General features: G+C 44.1%; 1 protein-coding gene and 1 pseudogene across 1 annotated transcript in view; both read right to left on the reverse strand.

Annotated features, from left to right (window-relative positions):
* LOC132223004 (zinc finger protein 345-like) overlaps positions 1–9,021 on the reverse strand; it is an 80,902-nt gene extending 71,881 nt beyond the window's left edge. Inside the window, exons 1-2 of the mRNA XM_059678401.1 lie at positions 8,401–9,021; positions 8,072–8,292 (exon numbers count right to left, since the gene is read on the reverse strand). Of these exons, the coding sequence (XP_059534384.1) occupies positions 8,072–8,292; positions 8,401–9,021 (842 nt within the window). The remainder of the gene's footprint in view (positions 1–8,071; positions 8,293–8,400) is intronic.
* The window catches only part of LOC132223057 (ADP/ATP translocase 3-like), a 274,530-nt pseudogene that overhangs the window by 72,842 nt on the left and 186,552 nt on the right, over positions 1–15,136 (reverse strand).

Consider the following 15,136-nt stretch of genomic DNA (forward strand, 5'->3'; position numbering starts at 1 on the left):
ATACTAGTATACACAAATTCGTGAACTTATTAAATCTTAAGAGAGCTCAGAAGGAAGATGTTTTGGGTAACTCAGGCAAGTTCAATTGTGATTTCTCAAAAAATAGGTAGAATGCTGACACCTGATTTTTACAAGATTATGTTAAAAAATGGAGAGAAAAGAGCCTGGCACTTTGGTAGGAGTCAGATTGTGAGGAGGATTTAGCGAAAGACTGAGGCCAGCTCGCACTTCTTTAAAAAACACAAAAACTAGTCCCGAAAGGCGGAGCGGAGCCTGGCAGAGCCCAGCTGAGCCCTAACCCCAACAGCTGTAGCCAGTCCTGACTGGGGAGCCCAGCCCTAAAGAGCCCAGCCAGGAACAGCCAAACCCTGTCTGGAGGGCGGAACCTCGCCCCAAAGTCCCGCCCCTAAGCAATACCTGTTCTTCCCGCAGGCCCAAGGAACCCAGCCTGTGTCAGTGATTTCCACAGGCACCTCTCCTTGAGAGTCAGCAGCCCTTTCAACCTCTGGCTCCTGGGCCAGGATGCTCCCTGATGGGTCCTTCCCTGTAAGGCACTCTGGTGGAGACCGGGGTTCCCCAAGGCCCAGATCAATATGATTGTCATGGCCCTAGCCCGGACTAGCCCAGCTAAGGCCTAAGGGCTGACACTAGTTCCGAAGTGCCCAGCCTAGACTCTAAGACCCAACCTAGTCCCGCATAGCCAGTCAGGACTGAAGGGCGGAGCCTAGCCAAAAGCCACCTCATACTTCTCAAGTCCAAAAGAATACTCAATGTTATTCCCCCAATACTGCTTTTTCTCCTGTCTTCTCAATTTCAGTAATGGAAGACACAGTCTTTCTCAAGCCAGACATTTTAAAATCATCTCTAAATATACCTTACACTTCATGTGGGAACTTTAGGATGTCTAATTTTTGTATATCCACCATAGCCCCAAACAATTTAAGTTCAGATGCTCCCCATCTGTTTCTTTCTTTCTTTTTTAAAAATATATTTCATTGAACTTTTACAGAGAGGAAGGGAGAAGGATAGAGAGTTAGAAACATGGATGAGAGAGAAACATCAATCAGCTGCCTCCTGCACGCCCCCTACTGGGGATGTGCCCGCAACCCAGGTACATGCCCTTGACCAGAATCGAACCTGGGACCTTTCAGTCCGCAGGCTGACGCTCTATCCACTGAGCCAAACCGGTTAGGGCCCCATCCGTTTCTTAGACTACTTAAAAAGGTTTGTTACTCTGTCACCATTCCTCCTTTTCTCCAGTCCATTCACCAGACAATATCTAACATTTACTGAGTATATCATGTGTGCTAGGTACTGTTTTAAATATTTTATATATTTTTGAACTCCTCTAACTTCAAAGGCATACAGCAAAACAGAAACAGGAAACAAGGAGCAGAAAACAGAGAGACAACTACACTTAACTCCCAAGTTATTGCAAACATGCACTAAAAACAAAAAGAAACATTTAAAAAGGAGCCTTTAGGCCCTGGCCGGGCGGCTCAGTTGGTTGAAGCATCGTCCTGCACACCAGAAAGCTTCAGGTTCTATTTCCCGTTGGAGCAGATGCTTGGTTTTGGATTTGATCTCCGGTCAGGGAGAGTGTGGGAGGCAGCCCGATTGACGTCTATCATTCACGTTGACGTTTCTCTCTTTCTCTCCTCCCTCTCTAAAAAGTCAGTAAACATATCCTCAGATGAGGACTTTTTAAAAAGGAATGTTCAGTAACTCCCAAAAGCTTACGGATGTCAAATTAGTAAAAGCAGAGATTAAGTTGACAAATAAAAATTGAGGAGAGAAAAGATAATTAAGGGAGTGATCTAGATGGCTCCAACAAGAGAGAACAGAGAAAACAGAAATTAAAAGGGAGAATAAATTAAGGAAATTTCACCAAGTGAGGTGCTTGAGTTACTAGATTGAAAGGGCTCCACCATGTGCCCAACACAAAACCCATACTATGGCTCATGATGTAAGGTCAGCACAATGCTGATAAAAGGAAAAATCGGAGAGAAAAAAACAGTTCACATACACTGGCATGTGATCAGAATGGCACCTGACTTCTCAGGTCAGTGTGAGAAGACAATAGTATATTATATTCAAGTTTTGAAAAAAAAAATCCAGGAATCTCCTTACTTCAAGATCCTTAACTTAATTACACAAGCAAAACCCCATTACCATATAAAGTAACATACTCATAGGCTCCTGAGATTAGGACATGGCCATCTATATGATAGTAGCTTGGGTTAAGGTGGTGGAGTAGAGGTGAGAAATGATTACACGCATGAAATGTGCTGAAAGTACAGACAGAAGAGTTAAGGCTGATTTCAAGGCTTTTGGCTTGAGCAATTCCATGAATGGCATTACAATAGATATGGAATTCTGCAGGAGGGGCTTTTTGTTGGATTGTTTATTGTGACACAAACAATTGAAAGCAAAAATAAATTTGAAGTGCCTAATAGACACCCAAATGGAGGTGGTGAGTGGGCAGTAATATATACCATAGACCAAATTGGAATTAAGAGAGGAATAGGTTAGATGATAAATACTGGAGAGTCAGTAAGTCTCAGCCCTCAGACTTAATGAAAGGTGACCATATCATTTATTATCTCAACCAGTACATATTTTTCTTTTTACTTTTTGACAATTTCAGACTTACAGGAAATTGCAATAGAATTTGCATATACCTTTCACTCATGTTCCCCAAATGTTAATATTTTACCACAATTGCTTTAGTTTTTTAATCTATATACGGATGTGGGTTTTTAAAAAATCTCTTTCATGCAAACATGAAACCCCTATACTCCTAAATATTTTAGTGGGTTGTTTCCTATAAAAAGGCCACTCTCTTACATCAGTGGTTCTCAAAGTATGGTTTCAGGCCCAGCAGCAACTGCATCACTGGGAAACATTTTAGAAACTTAAGTTATAGAGCCCCAGCATATATCAACTGATTCTGATAATTTTGCTGTGGATATGTGAAGAAATTAGCATGATTTTCAAAACTATTATATAATTTACAGGCATTATTTAGATTTTACCAATTGCCCTATTAATTTTGACAGCAAAAATAACCAATGGGGAACTGTTGCTATGAAAGGGGGCCGCTATCAGTCATTCTGCCAATACAGAGCGGTAAAATACAATAATTGAGGGTCGTCCGGGAGGTGTGGTTAATTCTTCTTAATAAGGACACTTGGAGACTGCTAGCTAGAGAAGAGGGCCAAGAACAGAGTGCACGAGAGGCTGGAACAGGAGGCTCCCTGTGAAGGAGAAACAGCACCCAGAGAGGGTGGGGAGAGGTAATGGCCAACAGTGGCCAATGACGCCAAGAGGTCCAGTATGATAACTGCAATTACCTATAGGATTTTGTAAGCAGCGCTCCTCAATGGTTTCAACAAGAGGGAAATGGGCTCCAAAAAGATGAGAAATATATATATATCTTAAAAAGGAGCAAAAATGCGAAGGAGGATGTGGGGTTAGGGCAGGTTTAGGTACTTTAAGGTCGGGCATTTGACATCAAGTGGGTGACTGCTGGGAAAGAGTCTTTGTTCATCAGGGTGGGGAGGCTTACCTTACCGCCGATGCCTGGGTCTTACCCCAGAGTCTGGTTGAGTTGACCTGGGTTGCAGCCAGGTTTTTGTTAAAAACTCTCCAAGTGATTTTAACGCACAGTTCAGGTTGAGAATCACTGTTGGAGGGAGAAAAATAAAAATGATGCAAGGAGGGCTTACGTCCTGGAGCCAAGACCTCCCGTAGCTGAGAAATGAAAGGGCCAGGGCGCCTCACGCTGCAAACCCTGCCTGGATTAGCGGATCTTCCCAGGCACAGCCTCCAGTGTTCCCCGCAAGGGTCCTTAAAGCCAGCGAGAGCCGGCTTACACTAGCAACTCCACTCTGAGAGACAGGAAAAGAATAAAGAAGCCCTGACCGGTTTGGCTCAGTGGATAGAGCCTCGGCCTTTGGACTCAAGGGTCCCAGGTTCGATTCCGGCCAAGGGCATGCACCTTGGTTGCGGGCACATCCCCAGGAGGGGGTGTGCAGGAGGCAACTGATGGATGTTTCTCTCTCATCGATGTTTCTCTCTATCCCTCTCCCTTCCTCTCTGTAAGACGTCAATAAAAACATATTAAAAAATAAATAAATAAATTTAGAAAAAGAATAAAGAAAACAGTCTCCCCCGGCTCCTGAAGCCCGGGATGGAGGACCTCCCCCAGGCTGGGTCTTGGGCCGGCTCCCAGCTCCTCCCTCCGCCCGCGCTGCGCCCCTGGTAGCCTGGCGGAATCGAGGCCACGAAGGCAGATGAGATCGCCAAGGCTCAGGCCGCTCGGCCTGGTGGCGACACGATCTTCGGGAAGATCATTCGCAAGGAAATCCCGGCCAAAATCATTTTTGAGGACGACCAGGTAGGCACCGGGCGCCGCATTGCTCCTGCGCACGTCGGTTTCCCCGGGGGGAAGAGAAGGGTCGGCGGCGCCGCGGGAAAGAGAAGGAACCGGACCGGCCGCTCAACCAACTCATCCCAACTATGAGCAGTCACATCGCAAAGCAAGAGGATAAGGATTTTCTACCAGCAGGGTGGACAAGGCCTGCAGACCCAAGGCCCAAGTTGTCAGTCAAAACTGCAACTTCAAAAGAGCAGCGATAGGAACTTTTGAGCAATGCGGATACAAACTCACTCAAGCATCTGACCTGGCTTATCCAACAGTTATTCTGAGTTTCTTTCCCACATTCAGCCATCCAAGAGCACCACCCAGGAAGGAATGTTTCCCAACTTCCGTGAGACACAATCAAGGAGAAAAGGGCTCAGCCTAGGGCAACTGACTCCTTCCCATCACTGGAGTGAACTGCAGGGAGAACTGCCTCTAGACCAGCGGTTCTCAACCTGTGGGTCGCGACCCCTTTGGGGGTCGAATGACCTTTTCACAGGGGTCGCCTAAGACCATCGGAAAACACATCTATAATTACATATTGTTTACAGTAGCAAAATTACAGTGATGAAGTAGCAACGAAAATGATTTTATGGTTGGGGGTCACCACAACATGAGGAACTGTATTAAAGGGTCGCGGCATTAGGAAGGTTGAGAACCACTGCTTTAGCTGGTGGAACGCCTTGCCCTGAGATCCTCAACCCTCGTGGACTCTTACCTCACTTTATCTAAGAGCCACACAGGTGTAATAAAATCTTCAATGGGAATGAAAAGAAAAGAGATGTCTCCACCACAAGAGCAGGAAATGGAGGAAAGCCAGACCCCCTCCCCGCCGCCCCCCACTCTGCTTCACTTCCAATGAATTCAGGAGATGGAGAGCAGGTGAGCCCTGGGGGAGAGAGAGCTCCAAGCATGAGAAAACCCGCTGTCAAGAAAACACACACTCAGTCGACCCTCGCCTCTCAAAACAACCCTGCAGGTCAGGTCTGTCCCCTTTACCTCTGTATGAGTCAGAGTTCTCCAGGGGAACAGAGCCAGTTGAGAAACTATAGATAAATAGATACACATATGTAAGAGGACATTTATTATAGGAATTGACTCACCGTGGTATGGAGGCCGAGAAGTCCCATGATCTGCCGTCTGCAAGCTTAGAGAACCAGGAAAGCGGTTGTATAATTCAGCCCAATGTGAAGGCCTGAGAACCAGGGCTGCTAGTGTAAGTCCCAGAGTCTGAAGGCTGGAGAACCAGGAGCTCCGATGTCTGATACTCAGAGAAAGACAAGAGAAAGTGGACATCCCAGCTCCAGAAGAGAAACAGAATTTTCCCCTCCACCTTCTGTTCTATTCGGGCCCTCAAAATGCATTGGGTGATACCTGTCCACATTGGTGAGGGTAGATCCTCTGTACTCAGTCTAATACACAATTTAAATGCTAATCTCTTCTGGCAACAGCCTCCAGAATTCACCCAGAAATAATGTTTTACCAGCTATCTGGGCCTCCCTCAGCTCAGCCAAGTGAACACAAACATTAACTATCACAGCTCTCTAGGGAGAAACACCCCTAGGGGTGTAATCCCCAGCTTTGAAGTTTCTAAGTTACTGCTATGGTCAGCTAGTCGCCACTTATTTGTCTCATCCTCTCACAAGCATAGGATTCAGAGCTAACCTAATTTTAATCCTGAGGACACCTGGACCACAGGCTCCTGGCAAAAGCTTAACAACCGGCTGGGGGTTGTTAGTGTGGAGCCCTTGCTTGTAGCATTCACTAATTTTCGTGGTATAAATACTCCCACTGATTTCCAGCTTCCAACTGAATGTAGATTTTTGAGGGGTGATGTGCAACACTAGAGAAGAGACTTAAAAAAATCTCAAGAATACAGTTCATTGCAAATCGTAGTAAAATAATTAAGAAATGATGATTTTTGAGTATTGTTTAAAAACATTTTTATCTAGAAATAATTATAAACTCACAAGAAATTGCAAAATAGCACAGGAAGTTTCTGTACCCATCACCCAGTGACCCCAATGGTAATACCCTACCTATATATCATATATTGCCAAAACAGGAAATTGAGATTCTATTGCTTCTGCTTCTAAAAAAAATTTTTTTAAACTTTTAATTGTGGTCAAGTACACATGACATACAATTTATTACCTTAACTATTTTTAAAAGGTTGCAGTTCAGTATTATTAACTATATTCACACTTTTGTGTAACCAACCCCCAGAATTTTTTCCTTGCAAAACTGAAACTATACCTTGAACTGCCCATTCCTCCTACCACCAACCCATGACAACCACCAAATCTATTTTCTGAGGTTGACTAGGTACCTCATATAAGTGGAATCATACAGTATCTGTGTTTTTGTGTCTGACATATTTCACTTAGGATAATTTTCTCAAGGTTTATTTGTATTGTAGCAGGTGAACAGACCTACCCACGTCTTGGCCGAGTGAGCTGTGGTTAGCCGTCCTCCCCTCAGGTTCTGGCATGTGAGCGGCAGTGAACTGACCTCCCCTCGCTTTTGGTCTAGTGTGCTGTGGTGTACTGTCCGGTCATGGTCTCACTCAGTTCATTGTCTTCTCTTTAGTCTGTGGCCAATTTAACCCTCTTTTCCTCTTGGTCTTGGTGTGTGAAGCGTGGCCACCGACACTCCATGTTTGAATGTTAAATCGGTACCACCCGGGTAATTTTTACGCGTGGTTTTTTAGTTTCTCCTGTGCAGCAGCAGCATCTTTTTAAAAACCCTAAAAGCCTCCTCACCATCCCTTTTCTGCGCTGGCTATGGTCAGGTGAAGAGGCTCGGGTCTCCTCACAAGATGGCCTAGCTTCGCCTTTGTTGGTGGTTCTCTCTGTGCCTCCACTGCAGCTTCTGGGGCTGCTACTGTTCTGGGTGACAGGCAACACGTTACTGTCACCTTGGAGTTCTGGCTTCAGTTTCTGTTTCCTTAATTCCCCCCTGGTGTCTGGCTGGGAAGTACTCTTCAATTGTTCGCTGGCATGCTGGCTGGTGTTCTGCATGTGTTCTCTGCCAGCCTGGCTGATGTTCTGCAGGTGCGCACTGCCAGGCTGGCTGATGTTCTGCAGGTGCGCACTGCCAGCCTGGCTGATGTTCTGCAGGTGCGCACTGCCAGCCTGGCTGATGTTCTGCAGGTGCGCACTGCCAGGCTGGCTGATGTTCTGCAGGTGCGCACTGCCAGCCTGGCTGATGTTCTGCAGGTGCGCACTGCCAGCCTGGCTGATGTTCTGCAGGTGCGCACTGCCAGCCTGGCTGATGTTCTGCAGGTGCGCACTGCCAGCCTGGCTGATGTTCTGCAGGTGCGCACTGCCAGCCTGGCTGATGTTCTGCAGGTGCGCACTGCCAGGCTGGCTGATGTTCTGCAAGTGCGCACTGCATGACCGGATGACCCTCTTCACCTCCACTCTAATTGGAGGGGTGGCAATACCCCAGTCCAGGCCCCCCGGTGGTGTGGTGGTGGGCACACTGAACTCTGGGCTCGTTGGTGTATTCCGAGGGTCGCTGCCTTCCGTCTCTGATCTCCAAGTCCCCTCGGATGTACAAACTGTTTTGTTGGAGTCACAGGAGGACCTGGGGCTTACTTTTACTGTTTGGATGCCGGTGTTAAGTTGCATGTTTAATATCCTGTACGTGCCCATCACACTATTAAACTTCTTCTCCGTGAGGGATGACTCTATCTCTTCCTGCTCATACCCAAGTGTCCGCATGATTTCAGTGACCTGGGGGTCGATGTCAGTGCAGGCTGGTTCAATGTATGGGGTCATTTGGTCAGCCTCCCCGATATTCACCCAGGCATCTTGCAGAAGAAATCCCACGTTGGGTCTTCGGCCGGGGTCGATGTCGATCATTGTCTTTAAGAGTGTGTGGCACGGTACAGATAGAAAAGCCGGAATAGAAAAGTGCCCACTCAAGATGTGCTCCTCCAGTTCTTCTAAGGTTTTTCCCCCAAACGGACGTACTCCGGTCAGCATCTTGTATAGCACGACCCCCATGCTCCAGACGTCCACCTTCGGGCCCTCGTATGGTTCAAGCCCGAACAGTTCTGGGGCCTTGTAGTTGGGAGTGCCACAGAAGATGCTGAGTTTTTCCTCCTTGCAGAACACAGCACTCAGTCCGAAGTCAGCCAGTTTGATATTCAACCCCATGTCCAGCAGGATGTTTTCGGGTTTTATGTCATGGTGGACGATATGTTTTTGGTGACAGTAGTGGACAGCCGACAGCAGCTGCCGGAATGGGGCTTGTGCTTCCGTCTCCAAGATAGGACCCCACTTCTTTAGATAATTGTATAAGGTACCTCCCCGGGCATATTCCATAAACATGTATACCTGGTGGTTGGTGTTGACCACCTCAAATAGTTTTATGATGTTCGGGTGGTTTAGTTCTTTCAGACAATCAATTTCTTCGGCCACGTCTGCGGGATCTTCACAGTTGACTATTTTCACCGCCACCTTCATGCTGGTTATGAGGTGCCGGGCCAGTCTCACCTGGCCAAAGGAGCCCCTCCCGATTTTACTGAGGAGGGCATAATTGCCAAACTGGCAGTCCACTTTGGCCAAGATGTCTTCCAAAAAATCACACATGGTGATTTAAAAATTTCCACTGAAGGGGATCAGTGGTAGGAGGGGAGCAGGAGGAGGAGGGCGAGGAAGAGGAAGAGGAGGAGGAGGGGGAAGAGGAGAATGAGGAGAAGGAAGAGGTCAAAAGCAACAACTAATCAATCCGCCAATCCACTACTAACAACAAATCCAAACAACCACGTCTACCCACAGCTTCCTGGGCTCAGCCAGCACCTTATATAGGGTTGGTTGGCAATCGGATCACAATGGCGCCTTATGAGGTCAGAGCAAGAAATGGACCAATCAGGGCTGGGGATGGACCACAGTGGTTTTCTCTCTTTGTGGTCCCATGACCCTTAAACTTTGGTAAAAAAGTAAAAGCACCACGAAAGAGTTGTTTTGTTTTTTTTTGAATGTGGGATATTAAAGATTGATATTAACTTTATTAGAAATGAAAGTCTCTTATGGTTTCTAGTGGGCAGAGTACTTCTTTGTATTAATTGAGTGTGCAAATAAACAAGTGTTGGGGTTACAAACAAACCCCATGTTTAGTATTTCAGGCAGAAGGAATAAATGTTAAAGGAAGGGATAACTACAACAGCCTTCTCACCAGTTTTCTATCCTTGAGTTATTTCTTTCACTCCCCCTTTTTACTCTCCTAGTGGTGAATTTTGTGGATTTGATAGCAGAATCTTGGAACAGGGATACAGTGAACAGAAGTAATACAGTGAAGCCCATTAAGGAAATTATTAATATCTATAGAAGAGGATCTAATCTGTGAGATGAAGCCCCTATCCATTGAATATGTTCCCAACTCTAGTAGAAAAGAATTTCCAGTAGTTAGAACCCTGCTGTTTACTACTGAGATGTTTTCTTGCACAATCTGAATTACACTTGAGTTTAATGCAGAATTCATAGTTAAAAAAAAATGTCCAAGTGCCTTCATAATCATAATAGCTTTTACCATATAGTCCCATAAAAATATGATCAAAGGAAAAACCCAGAAATATAAAAGAAGATTTATCTTTAATTTTTCACCCTATTGCTATTTACTATAATAAAAGTAACATATTCTCTGTGTGTCAAACAAAAGAGCATGGACTGAATGGTTTATGGAAAACACATATGACATCATATCACTGCAGCATTTTACAATTACATTTTCAAAGATTTTTTTTTTACTAGCATGGAAAAATATTCCTGACCTAAGTTTAAACACAAGCTAAACAACAAACACCTGGTGTAAAATCTATATATTCACATAACTGTGTCAAACTAAACACAAAGAAAAGAGAGCCAAATGATGGCAGAGGAACAGGGGTCATTTCTGGGTGGGGATCTTAGGTAATTTTTATTGTCTATTTTAGTCTTTTGTTTTTAAGTGCATTGGTTTCTTTCATGTTCAGAAAAAAATAACTTATTATATATTTTTAAAAGCAATATGACAGGTGGGAGGAGTCATAATATGGGTTTTTAGCTCCTCCTTTGACATGACTAGATTTGTGAATTTAGAACAGCCACTTAACTCCTCAGAGACTGTTTCCCCACTCATACGTTTGGAAATTGCCCTCTCTCACAGAATTGGGGGCAAACAGAGAAGTTATAAATAAGAATGCTTCAACAATAAAAATGTGGGAGCTGCAAAACAACATAATTGAGAACTCAGTGCTGTCATTCACAGTGTTGGACAATGAACAATTTCCCAAGAACCCTGACCTTTGATTCCTTGGCATCTAAGATGAAAAACCACAGGAAGCACAGAAATGCACTCGGTAAGTAACTAATGTATCAAAATAGTCAGTGAAGGTTGGCATTCCCTCTCAGTGGGTAATAATGATCTCTGATCCCTCTATATGCCCTCACACTGTTTTTCCAGTGTAGAGGTTCTGTTTCAATGATGCATATTTCATTTTTAAAACATCCCTTTAATAAATTCTCAAGATTTTCACGGAATTGGCCAGAGCTTTCCTTTCATCATTTTTTAAAAGATGAGTATTTAACAGGTCAAACATGTTTCCAGCTGAATATAAAAATAGTTGTGTGAGAGAACCATGGCAGGCATAACTCAATGAGTGGGTAGCTACTGTAGCTTTCTGAAGGGAATAGGTTTGGCAAATTTCACTGTATACGCTTAGCAGCCATGAAAGTTCCTTATGGACTTCTACCTTTTCTGAGGGAGATGGCTGTTAGCCCTGCTTTTCTGAGTAGCAGCAGCTGTCTATGCTTCTAGTTGAAGTTCAGTCAATTTAGTTACTGGTATAAAAGAGCTCCCACGAAACTCTTCTGAAATTTGTCACCACAGATGCATGGTTAGGGAAAAGTGCCTCCCAGATGAAACTGTGCCCATCTGTAACAGGTAGCCCCGAACTGGCAATCTTCACAATGGGGGAAAGAACCAGCTTCCCTTCTGATCTTGAATATAATAACCAAGCAGACCACACTCTTTTGAAAGAAATAGAGTTCCTCATAAGAAGTGCAGGGGACAAGCATAGACTGGAGGTGCCCCCACGTCATAGCTTTGGGACCCTGAGTGAGTCATTAACTTCTCTGGGCTTCTAATCTTTTATCTGAAAACAGGAGAAGACACACTTCAAAAGTTTGTCATGTGGATAAATGAAATACAGAAAGCATTTTGTAAATTCACAAGCACTAATCAAATAATGAGAGGTTAGACAGGGCCAGAGATGATGATTATTTTAAAATCAGAAGACTTTTTGCCTAATTGGTCCTTCATAAAATAATGAATTGGGGTTTCCTGCTGTGGTGGATTGAAAATAATCACAATTTCTTTGCAGCTTCTCTCATTCAGAGATGTAGTGTATTTCTCCACTACTTGAGTTGGGATTGGTCTTGTGACCTGCTTTGACCTACAGACTATGGCTGAGGTGACAATGTGGGACTTCTGAGCTTAGGTCTCAAGTGGCCTCACCGCTTCCGTTCTCATCATCTTAGAACCCAGCACCCACAGGGAGAACCTGAGCTGGCTCCCTGTCCTCCTGGAGGATGAGAGATCTTGAGGTAAGACAGGGCCAGTCTTCCCAGCCATCTCAGATGTCCCAGCTTAAGTCTGCAAGTGACACAAGTGCAGCAAGAATAAGACCTCAGTGGAGCCTGACTTCTGATCCACAGAATCATAAATGAACAAATAAACAAAAGATTGTGACTTTAAACGCCTGTTTCACAGTGACTTGTTAAGTAACAAGAGCTACCTGATACATCTTCCATGCCTCCTCTCTGACAAGACTCTGATGTATATATCTACACAAAAATAGAACTCAGTGATTTCCAGTGATTTCTGCCGAGATGATGAACAGTTCATGTGAGAGGGAAAGCAGCTGAGGAAGTTGAGTAAAATTTGAGAGAAATAAAATGTGTTTCTGAACGCAGTAACATCTCCTGTGTCTGGAGGATAACCTTGTCATTTCAAAATACAACACAAAACTGGTTTTATAGGAGGAAAAGTGATGCCTTGCACTGAGATGTACGGACTGTACTCACAACCAAATCCCTCTTCACTCTTGCTTTACACTTAGTTTTAACCAGCTTCATTTCCTTGTTTCTAAGCCAGCATAAAAGTAGAAGAGGCATACATTGTGCAGACATGAATTTAGTAATGAGAAATGAGAGATAACTACTCAAAATAAAACAGGGAAGGGGAGAATGCCAAAAATTACATATGGACTCAAGTGGTACAGGGATTAGTATAGAATCAAACATGTCCATGTGTCCCAAGAAATAAGCATTGAGGACACCACTGCATTATATCTTGATACAGAAAATTAAATCATATCAGTTCACTTGAGAAAAGGTTTTCAACCAAAAAAAAAAATAAACTCAGTTTGGATGCTTAGCTTGGCCAGCCTTCAGTGAGCTGGTCAGCTCAGCCCACACAGTTCCACAGGATCTATCCAGCCTAACTGGTCCAGACCCTCAGTGAGCGCAGACTTGCTCCTCAAACTGCCTGTCACGGCTCCCTGGCTTACTTGCTTATGGGTGTCTTTCATTTTTTTTCCTACTTCTCTGGGGAATGCTCCCTTAACACCTGGAAGCTTGAAAGGAAAGTAGGTCTAAAACAGGGGTGGGCAACCTTTTTGTGAGTGCGTGCCAAAACCAGCAAAATCTCTGACTCAAAATTCTTCTGCGTGCCAACCCTAATTTTTTGAGAACATTTTATGCCTACTTGGTATCTCTTAAGGTGTACGTATGTGAAGAATCTTGAAGAAATAATAAAATTCACTCGAGCGACAAAAACACAGTATATAATGATGAAAAATACATTTATTTTTTAATGTATACATGTACACTGACAGTCCGACAGAAAACTTTATGACTCCGTTTGACATTATCAGTGGGACTTTTGCTGCTGCATCACTGATGACAGAGATTTCACATCAGGTTTATATTTCATGACCTTCAGAGAGATGCACAAGCTACTACTTTCATCCGTCAGCCTACTCCTATTACGAGACTTAACAAAATGCATCACTTAGAACAAAGATTCACAACCGTACATGGATGAAAACATGGAGAGTAACGCTGTTGCAAAGTTTTTTAAACAGAAACAATTTTCTGGAATGGCATTGGAAGTCCTCAATAGTTTATTTTCAACACTTCTCTCTGGTACTGCTGTTCTTAATCGCTTTTTTTCAATGTTTTCCAAGTCAACTCTAAGGTCAATAAATTTCTGCTTCCAAATTGAGCTACTCCTGAAATTCAATCAACTGCATTTCAAAGTCAGCCATGTCTATTCATGAAAGCATTTTTAAATTTAGTTCCTCCAGTTTCATGCTGTCTGGAAACCTCATGAATTTTGCTGTCTCTTCCAGGTCTCTGAATTTCGCAAATCTTGAGAAGAACTGCTCAATAGTTCACTCGATGATGTTTAAAACCAGCTTTTGAAGGCTTTGACAGTCTGTTCTGTCATCTTGTGGGAGGTCTTTGATGTGCCTCTTGAGGTTTGGGAAATATCTAAATCTCTCACCATCCACATCCCTCTTAAAGACTTCCAGTTTCTTTTCAAAAGCCTTTATGTAACCAAACATAACATCAAATGTCTTGCCAGTTCCTTGTAATTTAACATCGAAGTCATTCAAATGTTCACAAAAATTGCAAATTGAAGATTATAAGAGAGGGTTTAGCGTGCCAGCAAAAGTTACTGGCGTGCCATGTTGGCACAGGTGCCAGGGGTTGCCCACCTCTAGTCTAGAAGGAATATAAGTGATGTTAGTAGAAAGATCAAGGTCAAAATTCTTGTTTCAGATGGGGTCTGAGTTTGCATTCTTTGATTCAAACCATAGAAACTTATTCTGGCAAACCAGTAGAAAGGGAATTTTCTAAAAGGCTCTGGGGCTGCTTACAGGATCAAACTGAAGGCTCAAGGGCTTGGTTTGAAATATTCCATTGCAAAATGGGAGGACACACAACCCAGATTTGCCACCATATCTTGATTGCACACGATGGCATGAAACAATTCCCCCCCAAAAGTAATTGGGTGCTCTTAGGAATTAATGACTAGTGGTAGAAAACCCCATCAAAAGCCCTGCACACTCAGGGCAGTATATTTAGGCCTTCACTGTGTCCAGCTTGGAATTCTGAGGGGTCCTGGAAGTGCCCACCTACCTTGAGGGCTGAAGATGGTAGGTGAAGGCAAGCTCTCTCTTTCATCAATCACTCTGTCAATTTCACATGGCAGGTCAACTGTATGCCCAGAAGCCAGGCATCTGGAAAGGGGGGCATTCCTCTTTGAACCTGGTAACTTGGATTAGATGCCGTTTTTCTGTTTTGGTCTCTGTTATGCCTCTATCCTCATCTCCCCAGCTACCGCTTTCACAGCCACAGCAGAGGATGACCTAATCAGAGGGTCAGTCACATAGGTATCCAAAACCAGAGAAAGGAAAGGTTTCTATCTCCTTTGCTGCCTTGGGTCACTTGAACCTAGAGGAGCCGTTTGGGATGAAAAGAAACAGCTGGAACAGCAGCTGGATTGGTAGCAGAGTACCACAGGACCAAGGTTTGACTGGATTACACAGTGCAATTATGTATACTTACAGTTTCACAGAGCTCAAAGCACCCCCCGCCATAACTGACCTAGTATTTGGGGCTTAACAGACCTTAATGAAGCTTCCCATTATCTCAGCCA

The sequence above is a fragment of the Myotis daubentonii genome, chromosome 21 (assembly GCF_963259705.1).
Source record: "Myotis daubentonii chromosome 21, mMyoDau2.1, whole genome shotgun sequence".
Lineage (NCBI taxonomy): Eukaryota > Metazoa > Chordata > Mammalia > Chiroptera > Vespertilionidae > Myotis > Myotis daubentonii.